Source organism: Ambystoma mexicanum, chromosome 3q (assembly GCF_040938575.1).
Source record: "Ambystoma mexicanum isolate Mex_15411 chromosome 3q, UKY_AmexF1_1, whole genome shotgun sequence".
In the NCBI taxonomy this organism is placed as follows: domain Eukaryota; kingdom Metazoa; phylum Chordata; class Amphibia; order Caudata; family Ambystomatidae; genus Ambystoma; species Ambystoma mexicanum.
In genome coordinates this window covers 1,299,734,962-1,299,761,609 of record NC_090926.1, presented here as the reverse complement: position 1 = coordinate 1,299,761,609, position 26,648 = coordinate 1,299,734,962, and the positions used below count along the sequence as shown (strand labels likewise).

General features: G+C 50.8%; 1 protein-coding gene across 1 annotated transcript in view; it reads right to left on the bottom strand.

Moving 5' to 3' along the window:
- Positions 1-24,599: 24,599 nt before the first annotated feature.
- LOC138447907 (E3 ubiquitin-protein ligase TRIM39-like) overlaps positions 24,600-26,648 on the bottom strand; it is a 268,721-nt gene continuing 266,672 nt past the window's right edge. The window contains exon 6 of the mRNA XM_069604422.1: positions 24,600-25,383. Within this exon, the coding sequence (XP_069460523.1) occupies positions 24,869-25,383 (515 nt within the window). The 3' untranslated portion in view covers positions 24,600-24,868. The remainder of the gene's footprint in view (positions 25,384-26,648) is intronic.

Sequence of the window (26,648 nt, the reverse complement as noted above, 5' to 3'; positions counted from 1 at the left end):
TGCTGACAAGGTCAGCCTGTGTCATGTCCACAATGGTGGTTATGGTGTCCCGGTCCAAACGGTAGAGGGTGTGGATCTGCTCATCAGTGAGGTTGAACGGATGTGCTCGGAGGCGTGGGATTGCGGGCTGCCTGCGTGGTGGTAGTGGCTGTGCTGGCGGCCCTTGCTGGCCCTGCCTTGCCCTCCTCCTCCTCCTGCGTCTCCGCCGTGCGGCCGGTTGTAGTTGGTGTTCGTCTTCTTCTTGAAGTTGGAGTACTTGCAGTGCTATCAGGTCCCCCAGGGCCAACATAGCTAGTCCTGCCGGTAGCATTTCGGAGTGGGTGTGGTTGTGGGAGGAGACTGGGTGTGCAATTTATGTGTTTTCAGGCTGTATGGCCTCCACCTGTGGTGATTCATTCCACCTGTGCAAGCTGCTCTCCCCTTTGGGCGAGCACGTCCCGCACACAACGCTGCAATTCGACGAATGGCATCTTGCTATTACAATCATGTATTTGTACCCGATGGCAGTGTAACATTGGTTGATATGTTCATTCGGCTATGGTCCCATTGTTTCACATACTATCTTTGCAGTCGCGAACAGACTTGTGAAGGGTCAGTGGAACGTAGTACTCGAGTAACGGTGGACCCTCATGCAACACTGTACCGAGGTTCACCGACGGGCGGGGCGTCCCATTTGTGAGTGAAGGCAGTTGCCATTTTCACACACAGCCGCACTAGATGGATTAATTTGTGAATTCAAGTGGCCACAGATGCCTTTTCGACGTGATGTTGCAAATGAGGAATTCGAAGGGCGGCGCTTTTGGTTTTCAGCTAGCGGCGAGGAGATGCCCACAGGTCTGACTGCAAATATAACGTTCTATTGTTCAATGTCCTTGGGACAGGGGCCATGGCGAGGATGCAATGATTGATATGAATAGTTTGGTTTGTGGACCGGTCCTGACACAAGGAACAAAACCACGTTTCAAGGCCCTAGGATGCACGGTATCCGAAATATTTACACTGCAAAAAACTGCACTATGCCAGGGGGAGGCGACAGGTAGGGAGAGAAAACAGAAGGTCCCAGTATGCCCCCCCCCCCCCAACGTCTGCTCTGGTGTATGCCAGCCAGCCACACGCACCCATTCTCAGTGCAGTTTACTTCAGGGTGCAAAGCACATCAAGCGATAAGCCAAATTGGAACAGCGACCCACAGGATCATTGATTGTCCACAATTGATGAGTGTTATCATGTCTCTCCACAGAACCCATTCACAGAACGGGTACGTTTGCTAGTGTTCTAAAAAAGGTCTTTAGCCAAAACTGTGTCTAAAATGTGTCTGAGTTTCATTCCTGTTTCCTCACAGTGTTCTGGGCTGCTGCATTTTGACTCTCTTGCACTTCTCTTGTCACTGTATCCACCATGTCTCTATATTGCTCTTCCTGTCCTGCTTGTTCACTCCTGTTAGGAAGAGGAATGTGTTTTTACATCTTCTGCACATCAGAGGAAATGGGGTCATGATGTTGGAATTGATCCTATGCTCCGTGCTGGCCTTCTGGAATTCCTCCATGTAGTCCAGTCCTCCTGTGACCGCTGCCTGCAGGATGCCTTTTAAATAGCAGTTGCCTGCTGCCTTTGAGTGGGAGGGGCCTGATCAGTCGTGTTCTTTGCCGGTTCACTGTAGATACTCTCATCGCTGTCGACTAGAACTGTACGCCATCGTCATGAACTGTTTTCACAGGGTTTCCGTCCCTTCTGAAGACTTGAAGGAAGACATTTTACATTTTTGTGGTGTTGTCTTCTAGGAATTAGATTTCTACCCATTTATAGGAGTAATCCACTAAAATGATGATGTACCTTTCACCAGATGGCACGTATTCTACGGGAGGAAAGCAGCAAAAATAAAATCTTTTCTAATACTCTCCCCCCAGACTAGGGACAGAGGGATCTAATCCACCCCTGGATGAGTCTCATGTTCAGGTCGGTTAAACATTCCGGACAACCCATCAGCATTGCTATGCTGGACTCCTGGCCTGTTCTCAATCGTGAAATCAAAGCCTTGAAGGCTAATGGACCACCTGAGCAACGTTGGATTCGCTCCCTTCATGTTCATCAGCCACTTTAAGTGTACAGACAATGGGGGTCATTCCGAGTAGGGCGTTAAGGGTTAACGGTCACCGGTAACGAGACCGGTGCCGTTAAACCCTTACCGCCCTATTCCGAGTTCCCTTTGCGGGTTGGTACTTAACGCCTGCTTTTTGTAGGCGTTAAAAAACGAACCCGCAAAAGGGACCTTGGAGGTAATTACGGTACCGTAATTTACAGTACCGTAATTACCTCCTTCCCCATTCCCATTGAGCCCTATGGGAGCAAAAATGGGAATGGGGAAGGGCCCATGGTGAATGGGGAATTACCGCCTGCCAACCTTGGAATGGGGCGGTAATTCCGCCATTCACCATGGCAGAGTTGGAAAAATACCGGCGTCAACCATGGCGCTAAACGCAAGGGTCGTAATGAGGCCCACAGTCTGTACAGTGAAGTGACTTGCCTGGGAGCCACCCGATAATGCTGCCCTCCACCAAAGGCCCATACTTAAGCCCAGATTTACCCATGCCTGGCCCTACCAAGTCACGGACGAGCTGGAGCCAACAGTCTGCCCTACCAGCCGCTCACTGCATGACACCCCCAGCCATCAACAAACAATCAATGACATCCCACCGTCACTCTTCCTGCCCAAAGCATGCCCACTGAACATCACCTCTATCCCGCAGGACACTGGGCACAAGCCTACCCTGAGCCCTAGTGAACCAGGTTCCTTTGACAATAGGAACAAGAGACTAGCGTCTCGCTTAGCTACATACCGGCAGTATCTACAAACAACCACCCTGCCGATCACCTGGAGGAATGCACGCCTCAGTTCGAGAGCCACCACCCTCGGCACCAGGAGAACGCAATAACATCCCCTACCAACCCCATACTGCAAACACAACATGAAAACAACATGCTCTCCAGAGCCCAATGTCCTAAATAGTGATGCTGCCACATGCAACTCTCACATCACCCGTGTGTCTTTAAATAAATAATTATATACTTTTATATCCAAGCTCTGGTCAGTGTTTGCTTGTGCTGCTGTATTTCTGTACCTATTGTGTATACTCTATATACTGCCTAACTCTTCTTGAGAGAGGTCTGACTGCTCAGCCACAGCTACCAGGTAAATCTGGGTGGTACAGACTGCTACCAATTGGGTTTACTGCCAACACCTGTAGTCTTAAGCCTTTTGCAGTGGTCCCTAAGGGAACTGCACAGGTTTCTGCCTAACAGCGGTGGGATTTGTATTGAGTATACATTTTAGTGTGCTTATAGATACCTTAGTGCAACTAACCACAAAGCTTAGCACTAAAAAAGTTATTTTCTAAACCTGTCAACTATGGAAAGTTATAGTCAAGAGTCCCTTGCTACAAAAACTGCTGATTGTTTAAGAGTTCTCTGTAAGCATAAGAATCTCCTGACTAAGGGCAAGAAAATGGAGCTAATAGAAAGGTTGTTAGCAAACCAAAGTCTGGATGGTGGTTCAGAGGAACCTACCACTCCAGCAAATGTAAATAACAGTAATGAGATTGATATTAATCCTAATATTGATAATCTTGAGTCAGAAGCAGAAGAGGAGGGGGAGGATGATATAGTTGTCCCCCCTAGGCCTCTACCTGCTCTGCCAGCTGTATCTACTGGACCTTTACCAGGTCCCACATTTAGTCCCCAATATCTGGAACTGGAGAAAATGAAACTGGAATTGGAGTTTAAGAAACTTAATACTCAAGCAGAACAAAGACACCAAGAACTGAATCAATAACTAAGGCTCAGTGAAATGGAGCTCAAGCATGAGTTAGAGATGAAGAAATTGTCTGTTGAAAATGCTTCTCTCTCCGGATCCTGTAGGAGTTCCAGTCCCAAAAGACCCTGGATGCCTAAAGAGCTTGTGGGTATGTATGAGCCTAAATTGGATGTGTTGGATTGGCTGAGTTTGTTTGAGTATAATCATGGGCTCCAGAACATTACAGGAAATGAGTTACTTTCCTGGTTGTTCTCTATGCTCCCCCCCTGTTGCAACTGATGTGGTAATGGAGTTGGGGGAGGAGGCTAGAAAGGATTATGAATGTGTGTAGCTAGCTTTGATAGCTGGATTTGGGAAGACCCTTTCCCAGTACCTTAAGAGGTTTAGGATCCTCAAAAAGAATGATGGTACCCCTTGGGCTACCTGGGTGAGTGCAAGTTTGAAGAACTTAGAGGGATGGATTAAGGGTTACAAGGTGACACTTATGAGGGAATGAGAAATCTTGCTATGTTGGAGTCAATTTATGATGCCTGCTCTCCTGAGCTCAGACAGCACTTGGCTGATTCAAAGGAATTAGATCCTAGAAATCTAGCTAAGGCTGCTGACTTGTGGGTTGCCAACAGGGCTACTCACAAGGATTCAGGGGTCACTCAGAAAAAGGATGAGGGGAAGCAGCCACCAAAAGGGAAGCAAGAGACCTCTAATACCTGCCAACCCAAAGAGGGCCCCAAACAACAAAATAACCAGGGTAAGTACCAGGGTAAACCACAACAGGCTAGTGTACCCCCTGGTCACAAACCAGAAGGAGGTCAGACCAAGCCACCCTTTCAGAGAGCATTTGGAACATGCTATCTCTGTGGGGCAACTGATCACATCAAAGGAGATCCCAGATGTAAGGGTAAACCTGCAGGGATCAGCACAGTCTCCTTAGCCTTCACTCCTGAGGAGGAAGTCCAAATGGCTAGTGCTCACTTTGAAGTCTTTGCTGAAGTGGAACAAAGGGCTCGACTTGGGTTGGAGTTACAGAGATGAACACAAACGCCATTTTAAAACCGAGTTCCAGCAAAAAGACCCAACCGGGGAATAAATATTAAATAAATAATCCGGCGGTATCTTTAACATTGCACCAAAAAGTGGTGCGTTTAAAATGAATGGGAAAATCCCATAGGAAATATTCCGGTGGAATATTTTGCGTGATAACCACTGCCACCAGCCAGAAACTCGATGAGGGGGGACTGCACAGTGCCCCCTCGAAAAAACTGACCCAGGGGCAATCTAAATACCTCCAGCAATATGATGGCTTGTACTGGTTCTGTTTCCAATTTGAGACTAGTAAAGTCAATGGTGACTTTACATGCCCTGGGAGACAGTAGTCAGTCCCAGGGTATGGAGTCTATGTTTGGGGGTCACTATGACACCCCTGTGTTACTGCACTGAGGGTGCTGTGTAACACACATCACAAAAACACATGAAGCCCTATGGAGTAAAAGACCCCATAGCCCATAAAGCACATTCAAAGTCAAAGGAACACCTCAAATCATGTCTAAGAGTGGGAGAAAAGGAGCCTCACTCTTGGCAGGAGAAAAAAATAAACCCCAAAAATCTAGCAAAGCTGCTGGGGGACTCACTAGGTTTGGGAAAGAAGAACCTTTGGGTGTTCAAGCAAGTGTAACAGTAGAGTCCATGTGTCTGGTTAGTAATCAGAATAGGAGTGTGTACAACTCCATACCAGAAAACTCTAAAGTTTATTATATGGACAGTATTCTTGTCAATGGCCAGGATACTCCTGCCAGGCGAGACTCTGGGGCCAGCAGAACAGTAGTGGATGAAAGCTTTTTCAGGTCTGAAGATGTTGCTAAGGCACCCAAAGGTCCCACTAAGATGTCTGGAGGCCCTGTCCAAATGGTTCCAATTCTACCAGCCCTCATTCAGTGTAATAACATGACAGTGAGGATTCCTGTCAGTGTTCAGACTTAGGTGCTGCCTGGGAGAGTCCTGTTGGGGAATGATCTAAGAACTCTAGGAGTAGTATCCAGTACCCCCAGGCCTCCCAGTATGGAGACCCAGAACCAGACCACGTTGGCTAGAGAGGCCACCTTAAGGAACCACTCTAAGCCTGTGGGAACCTCTACTGAGAACCCCACTACAAGCCCTGGTGTTGGTAAGTTGACCTCTGACCCAGGCAAATTTCAGGCTAAAATGTTAGGGAAATGGGAGCCCGAACCAAGCTCCATCATTATTCCCCCAGTTTTAGAGTCTGTAACTCCCCCTGCTTCTGAGGGGTTTACCCTCAGAAGCAGGGAGAGTCCCTGCCCCATAGGCAGCCCACACCACAGGGGGACCACCCAACACCCCTGGCCATGCCCTGCAGGCAGCCCATCACCCCACATCATGCCCCGCAGGCAGCCCCTCACCCCTAGGCATGCCCCGTAGGCAGCCCACACCACAGGAGACCACCCCACACCCCTGGCCATGCCCCGCAGGCAGCCCATCACACCATACCCCGCAGGCAGGCCACATGGCACCATGCACTTGGGAGCCCCGACTCATGTCCCCCCACCTCACCCACCATTGACGGGCACCTGCCAGCAGGCCCCGACTCATTTCCCCCACCCCAAACACCCACCCAACATTGACGGGCACCTGCCAGCAGGCCGCGACACATACACCACCAAACAACAAGTCCTAACAAAACAGACCCATGGCCCTAATGCCAACCCAAATCCCCCCTAACCCCTAGCACAAGCACGCAATCATCCACTGCACCCACTCCCAAATTACCCATGCCATGAGAGTCTCAAAAGATCCACCATGGCCATGCATAAATGTACAACAGAGCCACACAGTGGCAACACATGACTGAGGCAATGCTCATGGAGACATGCACAAAACCAATGAGAGTACACCACACCAATCATGAAGAAATATGAAATGTATTCAAAAACGTAATGAAAAAACATAATGAAAATTCAAACTTGCACATTACGAAATAATGAAAGCAAAAAAAATAAAAATAGAAAAGTCCATCCACAACAGGAATAAACATAATAAAATTTAAAAAACCATTGATCCATGGGATGTCAAAATAATGAAAGTATGTACAAATCTGGAACTATATAAAATGGAAGTCCAAAGGGTCCATGTCCCCAAACAAAAGGAAACCTACAAAAAAGTTCTATGAATAAAAAACTATATACTTAAAGTGGAGCAAAATCCATGAAAAAAGATAAAACAAAGGAAACCTAACCCTAAAGAACTATGTACAAAGGCGACAGGCTAGTCCCACGGCTCACTTTTGATGTTCCGGGCCCAGGGCATCATCGATCTCCACGTCGATGTTCCGGAGGCAGGCCTCTTCCCTGGCCGCGAGGTCTCGCAGGGATGCAGCCATAGCCTCCTCCAACTCCCTGCGGGTTGCCTCGAGGCACTGAGCCCGCCTCAATGCCCTCTGCATGGAGTTCTCCGCCCTGACCATAGTGAGCCGTGCAACCTCTGCCCGCCGCCGCTCTGCATCTATCTGCTGGCCCAACCGCTGCCACACGGAAGACACTCGCAATCCAGGGTCCTCCTGCCCTCCGGCCGATGCCTGCCCCTGTGATGTGGTTGGCTCTGAGCCATCATCGCTCCCACCATGAGCCTGCTGCTGCCATGCATCTGCCCTGCCTTTCGATGCCTGCACATCCTCCTCTTGCTGGGGTCCAGTTGGTGGGGTGGCCACCCCTGCTGGACCTTGACTCCCGTCTGTGGCAGGGATGTGTCCTCCACCAGCCTGGCCGCTGCTGGCTCAGGGGCAGCTCCACAGGGTGCCCAGGTGATGCTTGGGCAGGAAGATGGCACAGAGGACGACTGGCGCATAGGGGGTTCAGTTGACGAGGGGGTCGCTAGAAGATCCAGCACACGGAGGAACCCAGTGCCAGTGACCTGTCCTAGTAGGCTGACGCGGTCAAAGAGGTATTTGAAATGACGTGCATTGTCCAGACGAGAACCCTGCACGTCATCCCAAATACCAATTTGATGCAACGCCACCCCAGCTAGGACAGGCTCAATCCGGTCACGGATTGCAATGTCCGCAGGGAGAGGAAGGCCAGTTGTTGTTTGCGCATCCCCTCCCTGAAAACGAGTCTGGACGAAGGCATCCCTGCTGGTGCAGGATGATGCAGTCACAGGATCGGGGACAGCATTACACACAGGCACCTCCACGGCGGCCTGTGCTGCCTCCTGTCCCTGCCCCTGCACTGCACCACTAGCACTGGTGGAATCCCCACCTCCAGACCCCGTGTCTGTCCCTTGCAGGGCCTCTACCTCCACTAAACCCCCCACCAGCCTGGATGACTCAGTGCCATCTTCCTTTGTAGGCCCCTGTGGGATCCCAGCTGCCCCTTCTGCTGCCGAGGAGTCCACCTCCAACCTCCGCCTCTTGGACCTTCCCTCGGCAGCTGCGGCCATGGACGCGGCACCAGACTCCTCACTCCCGGAAGATATTGTAACCCGGGAGGGGAGCTGGGCCTTGCGTCTCCGGCTGGCGGTGGGATCCCCGCCGCTGTGCTCCACAGCACCGTCTCCGCCCTCTTCATCAGTCGATGCTGCAGACAGGGAGAGATAGAACACAGGCATCAGGGCACTGTACAATGGTCTGATACACACACATGACAGTTGCACATGAGTGTCAGTGTCAAACTTCACAGATGGCATCTCACTCCCCAACACTCATATCATTTGAACCCACACACACGCACAAATTAACAGGAATCATGCAGCAGGCAGCAGCATCCATACACACACAACAGCATGAACATCCGAAGGTTGGCATGATGTCACAAGCAACATGGGGAGTGCCGAACACCTGCACACACGCCACCAGAAATACAATCATCTGTACATCTCCACCACCTGTCACAGTGCAATCATCGGCAACTATGTCTTATCTTCCAATTGGGTTCCTACATGTCTGTGTCACATGCATCCATGGCGTATCACAGTCGCACACATGTCAAACACACACACGCACATGTATGCTGTGCACGTACATGAAGGTGGAACCAGCATCCATGTGTCACACCCCAACCATGGCATAGTACATACACAGAAATACTAACATGTGTGCATCTCCACATGCTGTTGTGCATCATGCATTGGAACACATACACCATTGATGTGCATCACACATGACAGGACTCAAATGCAGCATGGTCATGTCCCTGCACATAAACATCCATACATGGGCCTTTTCTGACATATGTCCAAGCTGCACACTCCTGGCACACCTCCATATGCACTGCGTCCAATAAGTGCGCATGGACACTTACGCTCGACTCCGGACCGGTCTGCCTCTCGAGGACCTGGCGTTGAAGCGCTGGGTTAATGCGTTCCAGGACCCTGTCGTCGGTGGTAAGGTGGACATGTGGTAGGTCGCGGGTTGCCACCCCCTCCACTTTGATGGCAACCACGATGTCCTTCCAGATCCTCCCCTATCCATCCTTGTCAGCGCGTCTTCTTCCGTAGAGGGCATCATAATGCACCAGGACTTGCTCCACCAGGATGCCAGCTTCTCCTGCAGTGAAGCTGGCATCCCTCTGCCTCTCTGGCTGGGGGTTGCCAGTGGTCTCCGATGGTGTTTCCCCCAACATGGCAACCCCCAACGCAGGTGTGAGTGGGCAACTGGGTCCTGGGGCTGGGCTGTGGAGTGATGGAACTGCAGTCGGGAGTCTTCTGTTCCAGCAGGGGTGGTCACAGCAACTGGACCCCTGCAGATGGCTGAAGTGCAGGCACCAAATAGCAGGGCACGTGGCCAGCAGGCAGGCAGGCAGCAGCAGATGGCTGGTGGGAGTCAGCTCAGGGCTCTGGGGGGCAGGAAAATGGCCTTCTGGGCAGGAGCGTGGTCTACCATGTGTTGTCAAGTGGCCAGCTTGGTACGGAGTGATTTGGCACGTGAAAAAACAGCACGTCAGCGTGTAATTCGAGGAAAGGCCCTTAGCGCGTAAGCGCATAGGTGACGTAACATGCGCATGGGTGTTTCCCTCCGTATGGGTTAAAGGTCCCATGTGGGTTTCCATCGCTCTATACATGCTTTTCGTGGAGAGCGGTGCGTGTGTTTTCTAGACGTTGGGGTTCACACGCATTTACTTCACAGCGGCCACAGTGCGTACTTCTTTTTTTGGCAGGGGTGTTGCCTACGCATTTTTCTTCTACACGCAAGGCAGACGGTGAGTCGCGCACGCTATTTTTCCCACTGTGGGTGTCCCTGTTTGTCACGTAACCCTTTTTTTCAGTCATAATAGCCCGTATGTTGATCACGTACTTTATGTGTTCCTGGCTGCCACAGCGTACTGCGTGTGTTTTTTTACACGCACATGGGCTAAAGGGGTCGCATATCTCTTTTTCATGCTTTTTTGGGATGCCTGAGCGTTGCGTGACCTTCCAGGAGCACAGGGGTGCTGTTTGCATCACGTACCTTGCCCCCCTCACCCAAGTTGCCCAGGACAATTGTTGTGTGCACCTCCCATTTGTACTAGTACATCTGTGCCATGGTTGGGAGGCCACAAAAGGTGAGGGGCGCCTCAGTTAGGTGGCCTCCACGTGCCCTTTCCCCTCCCATGCGCAGCGCACCTGTGCGTGTGGTTGGGGATGTGGGGGCACCACCATGTCCACCGGTACGCCCCACCGTGTTGCAACATTGTGCAGGACACATGCTGCCACAATGATCCTGCACACTACTGGGGGTGCATATAGTAGCTGGCCGCCAGAGCGGTCAAGGGAGCGGAAGCGGGACTTGAGCACTCCGAAATGCTCCACTATGGCCCTGGTTGCAATATCGGCAGCGTTGTATCTTACCTGGGGTGGTGTGGTGGGGTTCCGGATTTGCGTCATCATGTGGGTGCTCAGAGGGTAGGCACTGTCCCCTGGGGAGGTGATAATGGTTGTCATTAGTTTGGTTTGTGTATTTGTCTGTGTGTGACATGCATGCAAGTGCACAGGCATTTGAACTCGCCAATGAGCCATGTGTCGCCATGCCTCCCATCTTCCAGGTCCCGGCCCAGGGCGGACATTCTGTACATGAAACTGTCATGGGTGGACCGAGGATAGTTAGCATTGACAGAGGTGATGAGTCCCTTGACATCACATACCACCTGCACGTTGATGGAATGCTAGTGCTTGCGGTTGCAGTGGATGTTCTCAGTGGCCCTAGGTAGACGTAGGGCCACATGGGTGCAATCTATGGCACCGGGCACTTTGGGGAAGTGTGCCACCCTGTAAAAGTCCCGGACCACGGCCTGCCTTTCTGCGGGTGTTCTGGCCATGCATATGTGCCTGCGGACTAGGGGTCGCGCAGTCATGATTGCCAACACCTGCTGTAGGCAGCGTGACTGCGTGGGCTGTGAGACCCCCCCCACTATGGCAGTGGTCTGCTGAAATGACCCAGTGGCCAAGAAATGGAGTACATTGAGCACCTTCTCCAAGGGACTCAGTGCTTGGGAGCACAAGGTGGGTGATGTGAGGCCATCTTCCCACTCCTGGACCAGGTATAGGAAGATATGAGGTGGAAACCTATACCTGCCATAGACCTGGTCATCAGGCATCCCAAAAAGGCTGGTCCAGGGCAAATAAATGCGGGGCCTGGCTATTCTCCTCCTCCTGCATTGTCCCATGATCAGTGCTGCGAGAAATGGGACATTCATCGTAGCTGTATGTACGTGTTTGTTGTTTGCGTGGGGACACTTCCGTCTGCCTTCGTGTGGCGGACGTGTTTAGGCCTGTGCTTGTCTTTTGGCATGCGCGTGTTTCCCCTATTCGATTCCATGAATACGTGTAGTTTGAGTGCGTGTGGACGTTCCGTGTACTTCCCAGTAGTACTTCCCCAGTTACGTCCTTATTTTCATGCGTTGTTCCCCATTCCACATGTTCCGCCCCCTTTTTGGTGTGTGCGCTAACGTTGTGCGCTTTAGCTGGGCGCATCGCGCACGGCGTTCGGGATGTTGCAGTGACGTGTGCGCCCATGTGCGCCACCCGCGGATTTGGTGCACATCCCGGGGAAAACACGCGCAGGCCTTCCAGGAATCGCACGCGTGTGCTTGCTTTTTCACGCTTGTGCCAGCTTGCGCTACAAATTTCGGCGAACATTTGTTCCATGAATCGGCCCCTATATATGGTATGTCTAGATTCTAGACTAAAAACCAAATCTGTTCTTCAGCATGCAATGAATACCGTGTGTAATGGTGCCATTTACTTGCACACGGCTATCATTAAACACACTATTTACTGCATGCGGGAGACTAGATTTAGCATATAGTATAATTGGCACAACATACAGTATTGTAGCTCTCTACACTACTGGGCATTAGATCTTGCATGTTCTACTAAACCATGACATTGGTTAAGTGTGTTATTTAAAATGCAGATGATTTGAGGAGCACCATAAAAAGAGGGTGATTGCTGAGCAAGCGAAGGGCTTTGCATCCGTAATAAGTCTTTCTACAGGATACCAGACTTCTTATGCTTGATCAAACATAGTTAGGGCTTCCAGTGTTCTTTTTAATTTTTTATTCTCAGGCTGACATTTTTTCTAAGCTTTAAAATAATGTGAAATCTGCTTTGATCATTTTTTTCATCACAAAAAATGGCAAACAAAACAAGTTTGGCAAAGCCACGGAGGCCTCTTTTGTAGCTATTAGATAGCCAGGCATTTGCCAGGTACTCACACGATTCGCCAGCTAACGCCATCTTATGGGCAGATACCACTGTTAAGGTAGTGCCTGCAAAGGCCAAGCTCCTTTCCACACACAAAACAAAACGGTCTGCTTTATCACTACGGCACTCATTACGACCCTGGCGGAGATCCATGGTGCAATTTGCACCATGGACCATGGCGCAAAGCTGCCAACACCGCCATGGGGGTTGGCGGATTTACCGCCCCATTCCGACCTTGGCGGGGCGGTAAATCCCCAATCCCCATTTTGCCCTTCCCCATTCCCATTTTTGCCCCATAGGGTATAATGGGAGTGGGGAAGGCGTTAATTACGCCACCGTAAATTACGGTGGCGTAATTAACATCAAGGTCCCGTAGCGCCATGGATTTCTCCGCCCGGAAAAAGCAGGCGGAAAAAGGCTCCATGGCGCTACGGGAACTCGTAGTAAGGCGGAAGGGTCCGCCATGATTTCCGCTGGCGTAAACCCTCTCCGCCAGGGTCGTAATGAGGGCCTACATGTTTAATCGTGTCAGCTTCGGCTCGTAAAGACTGCATGTTAGTGCATTGTGAAGGAAAGAGAGAGACATTTATTAAATTATTCATTAAGTTCAAATATTCCTGTGTGTTATATTGTACCGTGATGTTTTATATATAGGTCATTTATAAGGAGCCGTATGGTGCCAAGCGTTCATTTCATAGCACAGGGCACTTGCTCTCTAGGTGTCAAATGTGTTCAATACGTTTCATGGGTCTTTTTCCACTGGAAATCAGGGAGCACTGTTCATCACAATTAGCTGCAAATGTAATTATTCCAAAAGAGATTTCGTTGCAACGTTAGAATGCCAAGTGCTTGACAGTCCAACGGTGAGTGTGCAGATACTGGTAGAGTGAAAACAAGTGAGCCTAAATAAGGAAACCTCCACCCTGACACCTGCAAAGAGATGTGGGCACATGTTGCCTCACATGATAACACTTGTTCTGGAAAGACTTGTTAATAAACTGTGCAGTTTAGGGATGGGAGGTAAGAGTGATAAACAGGGTTAATTAAAAAGGTTCTGTTCTAAAATGCAGCATTGTAACTCATTATTTTAAAAGATGTCAAGGGGAGACCCCACCAGCCACCCATTCATTGTTTCGGGGTCCCCCACCACGCTCGGTCGCAATGGCATATCTGAGGAAAATATTTATGACCCTCCACTTAAAAAATTCACCAGCCGCCGCTGGCCCTAGGACTGTGCTGGGTGCAGGGTGGTAAGACGGATTTTTGAACTCTGACCTGGTGGGCAGAGGTTCAGAAGGCCAGCCTAGTTTCTTGGAACTGGGTAACCTTCTGGACAAGCCAGACCAATCAAGGTAGCGTTTGCGGCGGTCGAAACTAGGTCTCAGGAGGGGTGAGGGTGACTGAAAGACCTCAATGAGCACACAGAGTAAAGGACACTTACAAATCTCTCCCAGTCAGGTGTATATATAAAACGTATAAATACATTTATTTCAATGCCTTTGAAAGTTCAACACACAATAACAGTCATACTTTTAGATCAATACAATCCTATCTACATACATATACACAAGACCAAGTGGCCTAAAGGGTTAATGCACAGAATGGGTCCACAACCTAAAAAGGGGGAGGAAGCAGGCAGTGCCAGAGTCTTTAGGCAATTCTCATTAAATAAATCCTAACTGAGAGGCAGTCCAGTCCCTAAAATGAGGGGAGCCTATTGCTCAAATGTACTTGCAATGCTGGGGCAGGTGGTAGTCCAGATGGGCAAAACAGGGTCTCTTGAAAGGTCTGTAGCAGCTCAGGAAGGTGGGGGAGGTGATGCAGAATAAGTTCCATCCCCCTCTTTTACCCCTGTGATGTTCCTTGTAGCCCCCCCTCTCCCTCTTGCACCCATGATGTTCCTTGTAGGCCCCCTCCCCCTCTTGACTCCCCTGTGATGTTCCGTGGTGCCCGCCCCTCTGTTCATCCTGTGATGTTCCTTGTTCCCCCTCTGCCTCTTGTCCCCCCATGATGTTCCTTGTAGCACTCCTCCCCCTCTTGTCCCCCGTGATGTTCCATGGTGCCCCCCCTCTAGTCCACCCATGATGTTCCTTGTAGCCCCCTCCACTTCTGGTCCCCCCGTGATGTTCATTGTAGCCCCGCCTCCCCCACTGCTCCCCCTGTGATGTTCCTTGTTTCCCCCCTCCCCCTCTGTTCCCCCCTTGATGTTCGTTGTAGCCCCCCTCCCGCTCTGGTCCCCCCGTGATGTTCCTTGTAGGCCCCCTCTGTTCCCCCCGTGATGTTCCTTGTTTCCCCCCTCCCCCTCTGGTCCCCCCTTGATGTTCCGTGATGCCCCCTCCCACTCTAGATTCCCCCTTTATGTTCCGCTATGCTCCCCCCTCTCTCATACAGGTGTTGCCTGTTTTGCTTGATTTTTCTACCCAGCTTCCCGCCCCTCCAGTCTTGTCCTCCCCCCCTACTTCTTACCTCTGCTGGAGTCCGTTTTTAATACATTCTGGTTTCACCATCACTGTGTTGTGGCCAATGCTTGGATTTGACTTTTTAGACTTCATTGACTCACGGTGCGTCACCCCTCTCTCAACTCTCATGCTGGGCTTCCCCTGCATCTTGTACTCATGGTGGCCCTGAATCATGCTGTTCCCGTCTTCATCTTGTATCCTGGCTTGCAACATTATGTGTTACTACTGACTTCTGCAATTGTATTCGCTCTCCCCTCTTGCTTCTCCACTCTTTTTCACTGCTTATTCTCTGTTCTCTCCTCCTCTCCCTTCTCCCTTTTCCTATCTCCTCCTGAAAGGCACCCGCAAGCAGCCTTACACGGTAGGACCGGCACCGTTATTAACGGTGCCGGTGCTAGTTTAGTTTAGTTTCTTTATTCATAAGGCACACCGAACCCTGGGGTAGCTGGGCCCCGGAGACTTAGAGGAAGTTACAGCATAGTATAGACTTACAAAACAACATACAATAAAACAACAGTAAGTGCAGTAGACCGGGTTACATGATGGTCGACAAAGGAGATGAGTACATTAAGCGGAATTTTTGTTGGAGAGCCATGATTTTGTTTTGGCTCTAAAAGTCCAAAAGGAGGGTTCTGCTCTAAGGTTCAGCGTTCCATGGTTTGGCAGCTAGGACCGGGAAGCTCGAGCCACCTGCTTTTTTTAGGGAGAATTTGGGGATGGATAGGCAGTGTGAGTATGGCGTTCTGGTTGGTCTAGTTGAAGTGTGATTGAGGAACTTGTCTGCCAAGTATTTGGGAACGTCATTGGAGCGGCATTTGTGGACGATAACAAGGGATCTGAGAGTGATTCTGTCTCGTAGAGGGAGCCAGTGTGCATCTTGTCTGATGCTGGAGATGTGTGCGTGTCGCGGGATTCTCAGGGCAGCTCTGAGGGCATTATTCTGTAGCACCTGTAGTTTGTTCAGATTGCGTTCTGAGGTGCCAAGAAAGAGAGTATTACAGTAGTGAATTTTTGAGAGCACTAGCGGTCTGGCTAATGTAATGCAACTGGAGGGTGAGAGGAAGGGTTTGCAGGCGTTGATGAGCTTATTTGTATAAGCTGTGGCTGAGGCTGTGGCGTTCACCTGTCTTTTGAGCGAGAGTGTGGAGTCTCGATAGACCCCAAGGGTTTTAATTTCTTTGGCTACTGTGATTAGGTTACCGTCTATGTTGATAGAAGTGTAACGGGGGTCTAGTTTGTTTAGCCGTGGTTGGGAGCTGACAAGAAGGAGCTCAGTTTTCTTGTTGTTGAGGCATAAGCTGTGTTCTGCCATCCAGGCTTGGATCGCCAGGTAGAGGTTGTTGATCCTTGTGGAGACCTCATCATAGCACCCTGATAGGGTGATGAGAACCTGGGTATCGTCAGCATAATTTGTATATGTGACACCCAGGTTATCAAGGCGGTCAAACAATAGCTTGGTGAAGATATTGTATAGGGTCAGCGAGACGCACAAGCCTTGAGAGACGCCACAGGTGATGGGGATGGGGAGTGCTGAGGCCCCCGGGGAGAAGACCCGGGAGGTTCGGTTGGCTAGGAAGGACTGGATGCAGGCAGTTGCCTGGTTAGAGAAGGCCGCTGAGGTCATCAGATGTTCCGTGAGGATCTGATGGTCGATGAGGTCAAAGGCTGCTGAAAGATCTAGCAGTAAGATAATGGCTACATTGCCCTTACCCTTTGCCTCGTCCATCTGGATTTTTAGGTCCAAGAGTGCTGACTCAGTTCCATGCCTTGGTCTGAAGCCAGATTATCTGAGGCCCAGGAGATTGTTATCTTCCAGGTGCTTCTGGATTTGCAGGTAGGCCACTCGGTCTAAGATCTTTAGGATGTAGGGAACAGTGGTGATTGGCCTGTAATTGGTTGGGTTATTGGGGTCTAGGCTGTTTTTTTTAGTAGGGGCATGACCCAGGCCTCCTTGAGGCTGCTAGGGACTGCGCTTGATTTGAAGGATGCGTTGATTAGGGCTGTCATGAAAGGGGCCAGATTGTTAGCGCCTTCCTGGATGATGGGAGCTGGGCATGAGTCCCCTTGGCATCTGGAGGGCTTGAGGCCCTTGATGATGCTTTCTACTTCTTTAGTGGATACTGGGGAGAAGGAGAAGGGGGGCACGATGGAGCTTTGGGGGTGAGTGGTGGTGGAAGATTTGCTTTTTTGGTTAGGCTAAGCTTTTTCCGTTCGATTTTGGATTGTAGCATGGCAATTTTGTCTGCCAAGGCTTTTTGGATCCTCTCGCACCAGTCTGCATCTTTCCCGCAGGTTTTTGCAAGTGTGGGAGGGGATTTGAGTTCCCTGAGGATGTTGAAGAGCTCATTTGTTTTGGATTTGGCGCTCTCAATTCTGTTGTTGTAGGTCTCTTTTTTGGCCCTGAGGATGGAAGTTTTGCAGGTGGTAGCTGCTATCGTGTTATGTTTTGTTGGCTTGGTTTGGTGTTTTTCTCCAGGTGGCTTCTGCAGCTCGTTTGGTGTTTCGGAGGATTTTTAGCACCGTAGTGAACCATTTGTTCAAGTGGGCTGCTGGTTTGGCTTTGGTGAGTTTGATGGGAGCGATGGTATCTACTGCTGATTCTAGCGTTTTGTTGCAAAGGTCAGCGAGTTTCTCCGCATCTAGGTTGGCGTAGTTTGCGGGGGTAAGGATGTTGTGAATAAATGGGCGAAGGTTCTGCAAGGTGATGTAGCGGTTATTCCTAGTGAGGGTTTGTGGGACGGTGACTGTGGGAGTGTTTGGTTGTGACTTCCCTTGGATGGAGAAGGAAATGGCATGGTGGTCTGACCATGCAATTGGGTCGTTTTTAAGGATGGCTGTGGTGCAGTTGAGATCCGCTAACCAGTCCAGGGTTCTAGCTTTGTTGTGTGTTGGAGCTGTGATTCTGAGCTTGAACCCTAGTTGGGACATGGTGTTTTCCAGGGAGAGCACATTGGCATCATTTGGATCGCCAAAGTTTAAGGTCCCCTAGTAGGATGATTTGAGATCCTGTTTTGGTATTGGTGGTCATGAGGTCGGCTATCTCTTCCTCAAATGAGGAGATGGGGCCCGGGGGTTTGTATAAGAGGTGTAAAAGTACGTTTTGTGTAGCAGAGAGTTGAAGCTTGGTTGACAGAAGTTCTGCAGACCGGAAGCTGGAAGGTGGGGTTATTCTAAGGCCAAGGGATGTTTTGGCGATGAAGGCTACTCCTCCTCCTTTACCTGAGTCCCGGTCGTTCCTTAATATTGAATAGCCTTCTGGGATGGCGAGGGATAGAGCTGGGCCTGCTGCCTGGTGCACCCAGGTTTCAGTGATAGCCAAGAAGTGCAGGTTGTTAGCGGAGATGAAGTCTGCGATGTCTAGCGCATAAGCGACCAGAGAGCGGGCATTGATGAGGGCGCCTTTGATCAGTGGGTGTTCAATGATGCCCATGGGGGCTGTTTGGGTGTTGTCCAAATGTGTGCTGTGTTGGCTTGAGCTTGGTTGTGCATGGGATGAGGGGGGGGTCTTTTGGTGGGTGACTTGGGGGTTAAGAACCGAGAGCCGATTCTCAGGTTTCTGTCTTTCACTGGGCATGGGTTCCAGGGTGTGGGTGGAGCAGCAAATCGGCGGATCCATTCTAGAGGGCTGAGGGCGCAGTTTGGCTGGTCAATTTGTTTAGCCTCGACATAACCCATAGTCGTGGTATGTGTGGGATGTTGGGTTGGGGGTGATTGCGGTCGTGGTTTAGGGAAGGTGGTGTTGTTGAGGTGAAGCAGGGAGAGGGTTGCCGTCAAGGTAAGAGTGGCTAAGTAGAGGTTTGCCATGGGCAGTCAGTTTGAGTCCAGGAATGTGGTCAGGTGAAGCTCACTTGGGACAATAGTCTAGTTTGAGTTGGGGAGAGAGCAGGTTAGTTCATAATAGGCAAATAGGCAAATAGGCTAGTCCAAAATCAGGCACATTGGGCTGCAAACAGGCTAGTTCAAAACCAGGCACATTGGGCTGCAAATAGACTAGTTCAAAAACATACTAGTTCAAAATCTTGCACATTGGGCTGCAAGTAGGCTAGTTCAAAATCAGGCACATTGGGCTGTAGGCATGCTAGTTCAAAATCAGGCACATTGGACTGTAGGCATGCTAGTTCAAAATCAGGCACATTGGGCTGCAAACATGCTAGTTCAGAGCCAGGCACAATGGGCTGCAAATAGGCTAGTTCAAAATCAGGCACATTGGGTTGCAAATAGACTAGTTCAAAAACAGGCTAGTTCAAAATCAGGCACATTGGGCTGCAAGTAGGCTAGTTCAAAAACAGGGACATTGGGCTGCAAACATGCTAGTTCAGGGCCAGGCACAATGGGCTGCAGATAGGCTAGTTCAAAATCAGGCACATTGGGTTGCAAATAGACTAGTTCAAAAACAGGCCAGTTCAAAATCAGGCACATTGGGCTGCAAGTAGGTTAGTTCTAAATCGGGCACATTGGGCTGCAAACAGGCAAGTTCAAAGTTCAGGCATAGTGGGTTGCGGCAGTACAATTCAAAGTGGGCACAGTAAGATGCATCCGTGTAGTACAAAATAGGCGGTGTGCAATAAGAAGGCTCGTTCAGAGAAATAGGCATAGTGAGCTGCAGTAGCGTGGTTGAAAGGAGTCACAGTGGGCTACGTGAAGAGTGTGGCAGTGCAAGCTCTGAGGACATGTACGCCTCATGGGCAACATGGGCGCAATAGGAGAACAATTAGCAGGAACGTTGCGAGCTTAGGGCGCTGTTGTCGCTTACCAGATGGAACGTAGATATGAGGGACTTGTGGACGTAGTATTGTAGCGAGTGGCGACAGGCAGAAGGACAGGCTCTGGCCTTAAGAGGCAGGCCGCGCTTCCTTCCACAGGAGGGTCGGAATTGTTCCCAACAGGCGTGGTGCAATGGCAATTGGTTGCACGTGTTAGTATTGCAGCGGGTGATAATAGAACTCCATGGTGTTACGTATCACAGAGCTAGAGCGCACAGCATTGCACAGTGGAGTGCAGAGCAGTAGAGTGGCCAGGGCGCCAAGGCCATGGCATGGGCGTTCTCGGGGAACAGCCAGGCCAGCTGTTTGTACAAGGTATAGATGAAACGGCTGTGCAAGCCGTGTGGACGGTGTGACGGTATGGGGGAAGAGGACTCGTGGCGTGGTAGGGTTGTGAATATGGGAGTTTTTGCTCATACGTGAGCGGAGTGAAGTCGTACTCACGTGCACGAAGGAGGATCCGGCAGCAGCAGCCACCAAGGATGCCCCGGGGCGAACAGGGGTTAACAGGGCCTTATGCTGCGGGCCTTCTGCGGTAGGTTTAAGGAACAGTGGGTTGCTTAGTTACGCCTGTAAACAAAGGCGTGTCCTTGATCGGTGGCCATTTTCCGACAATCAGCTGGTGCTCAAACTGCGTGGGTGATGGCGGATTCGCCTCAGGTATTAGCGGGTTCGTGCTAATAATGCTGCTGCTTCCAGGTTGCAGGGATGGTGCAGAGAAGCTGGTAGTTAGCAGGGTGTGCAGGTGGGCAGACCTGGACTGCGTTCTGAAGTCGATGCCAGCATATGCCTGGATGCGGCTTGCTGTGCGGGCTAGTAGTCCAAGTTGCTGCTGTAGGGAGCAGCTGTGCTGGGCTCCAGCCCCGGTGTGACTGCCCGACTCATCTGGGGCACTCAGTTTCGGCACCATTTTAGGGAATAGTTGATGCGGGCAACCGTGGCCGGCACAGTGGCAGAAGGAAGGGATCACCAGGGACATTACACTGTTGGAATTGCTCCCTATTGTTGCAGCATTTAAGCTGTGGCCCAAGCAGCTGCAGGACAAGAAGGTGATGGTCTGGTCTGATCATTTGGCAGTGGTACAGATTATTAATCAAGGGACAAGCAGGAATAGCAGAGTGCTTGAACTACTCAGGGAGCTCACAAGGAGCCTGCTTTGGCTAAACACAGAGGTCAGGGCACGTCATATCCCGGGGGTTAAAAATGTGGCCGCTGATTCTCTTTCTCGTTTGCAGTGGGCAAAGTTTCGGGAAAACCATCCAGAGGCGAACACGATGATGACCCCGTTCCAAACGCAGTGGTGGGGCTTGATTGGGGAGATCTGAGTGCATTGATCAACTGTGCACTGGCACCAGACACTGTAAGAAGATACGGAGGGTGCTGGGAGCGCTTCTTAGCCTTTCAGAACAGCAATTTGCCAGAATCCCAGAGGGAATTGCCCGTGCGGGCCTTTGTGGGGTGGTGCTGGCAACAAGGTAGGTCCAGATCTTGGGTTGTCTACCATTTGGCTGCCATTGTACATTTTTACAAATTGGGGGGCACGGCCGATCCCACGAAGAAACATTATATTGTCATGGCAATGAAGGGTTGGGCCAAGCAGGTAAAAACCAAGCCTGATGAGAGGCGGCCAATTGATGTGGGGAAATTGCATCAGATGATCAGGGGCCAGGGCGGGGTTTTCACTGGCATTTTTTGGAGCTCTAAGGGTAAGCAAGTTGGTGCTCATTAATAAAGAAGGTAAAGGATCTGGGTTTTTGAGGATGAGTGATGTATGGGTAAGAGGTGATCAGGTGTACATTTTTATTAGGAAATCCAAAACCGCAGAGGAGGGGAAGGGCAGAACTATCACACTGGGGGGCACCCGGGCCAGCCCGGTTTGTCCAGTGGGGTGTGTAGCCGCGTATCTAAAGTGGAGGGTCCACACAGGAAGCGGGGAGCCATTCCTGATGCATAGCGATGGGTCAGCATTGAGCCGTTTTCAGTTTAGGAGAGTGATGGACATGGCGCTGGAGAAGGCTGGGTATTCTAATGGGGTACATGGGACTCATTCCTTTAGGATAGGGGGCCAGAGGAATAAGGAACCTTGTATGCCAGTCGGACCCAGATCAGGACAGAGCCGCATCAGGGTAGACTATGCAAACCGAGCGCCTTAATTCAGGATAGAGACACAAACTAACCAACCCTACTAACAATTTCCCTTTCTGCATACACCTCTCAAACTCCAAACCAAACACAACCAAAACCTACGGCACAACAAACCGCACAAACTTCACTACATTGCAACAACAAAACAAAAACACACATAGTCTTGCACAACAGTACATGACGACTACCGGCCGCAAACACCCCAGGCCCAGCCAACGGACCCACCGGGCTGGGACCGCCAACAGCACATCACTGCTCTCTTGCTCTGTTCCTGCTTTCTCCCGCTAACTCAACCCCCCCTCCTCTTTCAGAGCCGCCAGAGCACCAGGGGACCACTCCGGTGGTGATAGTGCGCGGTACAAATGTCCTTTAACATTATCATTAACATTAACATAGGGGCAGCCACCTTGGCGGCAGGGATAGGACTAGGCGCTGAGCCCATCAAGCAAATAGGAGGTTGGAAATCTGGTTCTTTTAAAAGATATATCAGACCCAAGAAAATGTAGTGCTAACGGCTTCCCTCCTAATCTCCTCTATAGTAGCAACAAGAAGAGGAGGGCGATGGGCCGTCAGGTTGGTAGGCCCTATGGGACTCAAATGGGAATGGGGAGTAATAATTACGGCACCTGGCAATGGGCTTTTATCGGGTACGGAGGGGCTGGAATGCCCCGGTAATTGCCCATTGCCAGGTGCGGATAATTCCACAACTCCAGCGGCAGCTATGCCGGTTTTACCAGCACGGCTACTGCCAGGGTCATAATGACCCCCATTGTGTATGGGTGCTATATAAACTATCATATTATAACATCCATATGTCCTAACAAGCGATTATTGAGCCTAAAGGCTGCAATTCCACTGCCAAAATCTAGAGTTCCCTACAGAGCATGAAGGAGCTTTAAGGGTGAAGTTCCACCGACAAAATCCAGATGTCCTCACAAACCATTAGGGAGATTTAAGGGCACCGTTCCACCACAACATCCAGATGTTCCCACAAACCATTAGGGAGATTTAAGGCTGCAGTTCCGACAACATCCAGATGTCCCCACAAACCATTAGGGAGATTTAAGGGTGCAGTTCCACCTACAACATCTAGATGTCCTCACAAGCCATTATTGAGCCTCAGGGCTGCAATCCCACCTACAACATCCAGATGACCCCACAAACCATTAGGGAGATTTGAGAGTGCAGTTCCACCAACAACATCCAGGTGTTCCCACAAACCATTAGGGAGATTTAAAGGTGCAGTTCTACCGACAACATACAGATGTCCTCACAAGCCATTATGGAGATTTAAGGGTGCAGTTCCACCGACAACATCTAGATGTCCTCACAGCTGCAATCCCACCAACAACATCCAGATGTCCCGACCAACTAAGAGTGCAGTTCCACCAACAACATCCATAGGTCCTCACAAACCATTAGGGAGATTTAAGGGTGCAGTTCCACCGACAACATCCAGATGTCCTCACAAACCATTAGTGACATTTAAGAGTGCAGTTCCACCGACAACATCCAGATGTCCTCACAAACCATTAGTGACATTTAAGAGTGCAGTTCCACCGACAACATCCAGATGTCCTCACAAAACATTAGTGACATTTAAGAGTGCAGTTCCACCGACAACATCCAGATGTCCTCACAAGCCATTAGGGAGATTTAAGGGTGCAGTTCCACCGACAACATCTAGATGTCCTCACAAGCCATTAGGGAGATTTAAGGGTGCAGTTCCACTGACAACATCCAGACATCCTCACAAAGCCATTAGGGAGAATTAAGGGTGCAGTTCCTGCTACAGCATCTAGATGTCCTCACAAAGCATTAGGGAGAATTAAGAGTGCAGTTCCACCAACAACATACAGATGTCCTCACAAGCCATTAGGGAGAATTAAGGGTGCAGTTCCACCAACAACATCCAGATATCCTCACAAGCCATTAGGGAGAATTAAGGGTGCAGTTCCACCAACAACATCCAGATGTCCTCACAAGCCATTAGGGAGAATTAAGGGTGCAGTTCCACCGACAACATCTAGATGTCCCCACAAAACATTAGGGAAAATTAAGGGTGCAGTTCCACCGACAACATCCAGATGTCCTCACAAACCATTAGGGAGAATTAAGGGTGCAGTTCCACCGACAACATCCAGATGTCCTCACAAACCATTAGGGAGAATTAAGGTTGCAGTTCCTCCTACAGCATACAGATGTCCCCACAAACCATTAGGGAGAATTAAGGGTGCAGTTCCACCGACAACATCCAGATGTCCTCACAAACCATTAGGGAGATTTAAGGGTGCAGTTCCCAGATGTCTCCACAAACCATTAGGGAGATTTAAGGGTGCAGTTCCACCGACAACATCCAGATGTCCCCACAAACCATTAGGGAGATTTAAGGGTGCAGTTCCCAGATGTCTCCACAAACCATTAGGGAGATTTAAGGGTGCAGTTCCCAGATGTCTCCACAAACCATTAGGGAGATTTAAGGGTGCATTTCCCAGATGTCCCCACAAACCATTAAGGAGATTTAAGGGTGCAGTTCCCAGATGTCCCCACAAACCATTAAGGAGATTTAAGGGTGCAGTTCCCAGATGTCCCCACAAACCATTAAGGAGATTTAAGGGTGCAGTTCCCAGATGTCCCCACAAACCATTAAGGAGATTTAAGGGTGCAGTTCCCAGATGTCCCCACAAACCATTAAGGAGATTTAAGGGTGCAGTTCCCAGATGTCCCCACAAACCATTATGGAGAATTATAGTGTTTTATTGAACGTTTGATTCAATTTAGCGGAAATGCAATGATCCGAGAAGATACAGAATAAGGAACATGACGTCACAGCATGAATAATGGGGTCGCCTCTAAAGTAACATGAATGTGGAGGAGCCTTAAAGTTACTATTCCCGGGTGGGGGCCAGAGAGGGAGATGCACCTGGGGGGGAAGGGGGTATGTCTTTCACCCTTGGAAGCGACTGTATCAGTGATGTGGGGGGGGTTGCGGGTGTTGGAGGGTCCTACACCAGGCGAAGGTCTGTCCCTCCAGAGAGCCAGAAGTAGGGGTGCAGGGCCCCGGTGAATGCGGCGCTGGTGAAGGTGTAGAGGGGCTCCCCGGTGTCAGCATTATAGAAGGACACGAGCCCCCCCTCGTAGTCCAGGTACACCCCCAGCTTCAGGGGGGGCTGCTGGGGGGAGGGGGGGGTGGGGGGGGAGGTGAGAGCCTGGTACTGACCCCCCCGCACATGCAGAGCCCAGACCACCCTCTCGGGTAAGTGTGTGACTCCCCCCTTCCAGCTCAGAGACTCCTGTGTGACCCCCACACTCCATCCTCCCCCCTCCTGCAGCAGCAGCACCTCCCAGTAATGCCTCCCTGAGTAGAAGCCCCCCCTCCCCAGCACAGAGAGAGTGGCAGTGAATCTCCAGGGGTGGTCCCGTGGGAGCGGCCCCCTGCTTCCTGTGAGGGTCACGCGCCTCCCCCCCTCAGACAGGGCCAGGTTTCTATGCGCTGTGTCTACATCCAGGATCACGTGCTCTGCGGAGAGAGGAGAGAAGAGAAAGGGTTAATAGGCAGCAGCTGGCACCAGAGCCCCCTCATAACAGCAGAAGCATGGGGGCGGTGGGGGCTAATGGATCGCTCTCCATGTGGGAGATTATGGGGTGTATTGCGGCCCCCTCTCAGCCACGATCTCCTCTGGCCCCCCTAAACCCCCCTCCAGCCCCAGCTTTCAGTGGCCCCTCTCTAGCGCACCCCGGGGGGGAGGGATAAGTCACAGGTGCTAGTTTGATGCCCCCCATCATAGAGGCGGCCCCTAAACTTACACAGAGTAAAGGTGGAGCTGAGGGGAGACCCGGAACCCCCTCCCCAAGACTTCAAGAAGATCAAAGCGAGGGGGGTTGCATTACAAGGGGTGCGTCTAATTGAAGAAACTCTGATGGAGCGAGAATATCCCCCCCCCCCCGCCCCCTCTGTACATTGGGGCATGCTGACACATTCCTTTAACGCCTAAAATGAGGACAAAAACATACAAAAGAAAGAGCCCCCCATTTCCGGGCTGAATTGCAGACCTCCCTTATTCGGGGATCGTGGGTCCCATTGGCTCTTTGCATTAGTGGCATTTCTTCCTCTCTCGCCCAGTGGGTGGCGCTGGTAGCGCATAGATACACTGCCTCCGTACCCCTTATGCCAGGGGCATGAACACAGAAGGTTCTGGAGATCAGTGGCCCTTTCCTTCCCTTAGGGGTGAGGAGCTTCATGGGAGTTTCATGCAACTCTCCCCCCTTATAGTTCCTGACTCCCCTCTTCCATCTGATATGTACAAGTCCCACATGTTGGGTGCTGTGCGGGACCCACATGTTTGGTGCTGTACGGGTCCCATGTACGGGTCCCACATGTTGGGTGCTGCAGGGGTCTCATTTGTTGGGTGTTGTACGGGTCCCACATGTTGGGTGCTGCACGGGTCCCACATGTTGGGTGCTGTACGGGTCCCACATGTTGGGTGCTGTACGGTTCCCACATGTTTGGTGCTGCGCGGGTCCCACATGTTTGGTGCTGTGCGGGTCCCACATGTTTGGTGCTGTATGGGTCCCACATGTTGGGTGCTGTGCGGGTCCCACATGTTTGGTGCTGTGCGGGTCCCACATGTTTGGTGCTGTACGGGTCCCATGTACGGGTCCCACATGTTTGGTGCTGTACGGGTCCCACATGTTGGGTGCTGCGCGGGTCCCACATGTTTGCTGCTGTGCAGGTCCCACATGTTTGGTGCTGCGCGGGTCCCACATGTTTGGTGCTGTGCGGGT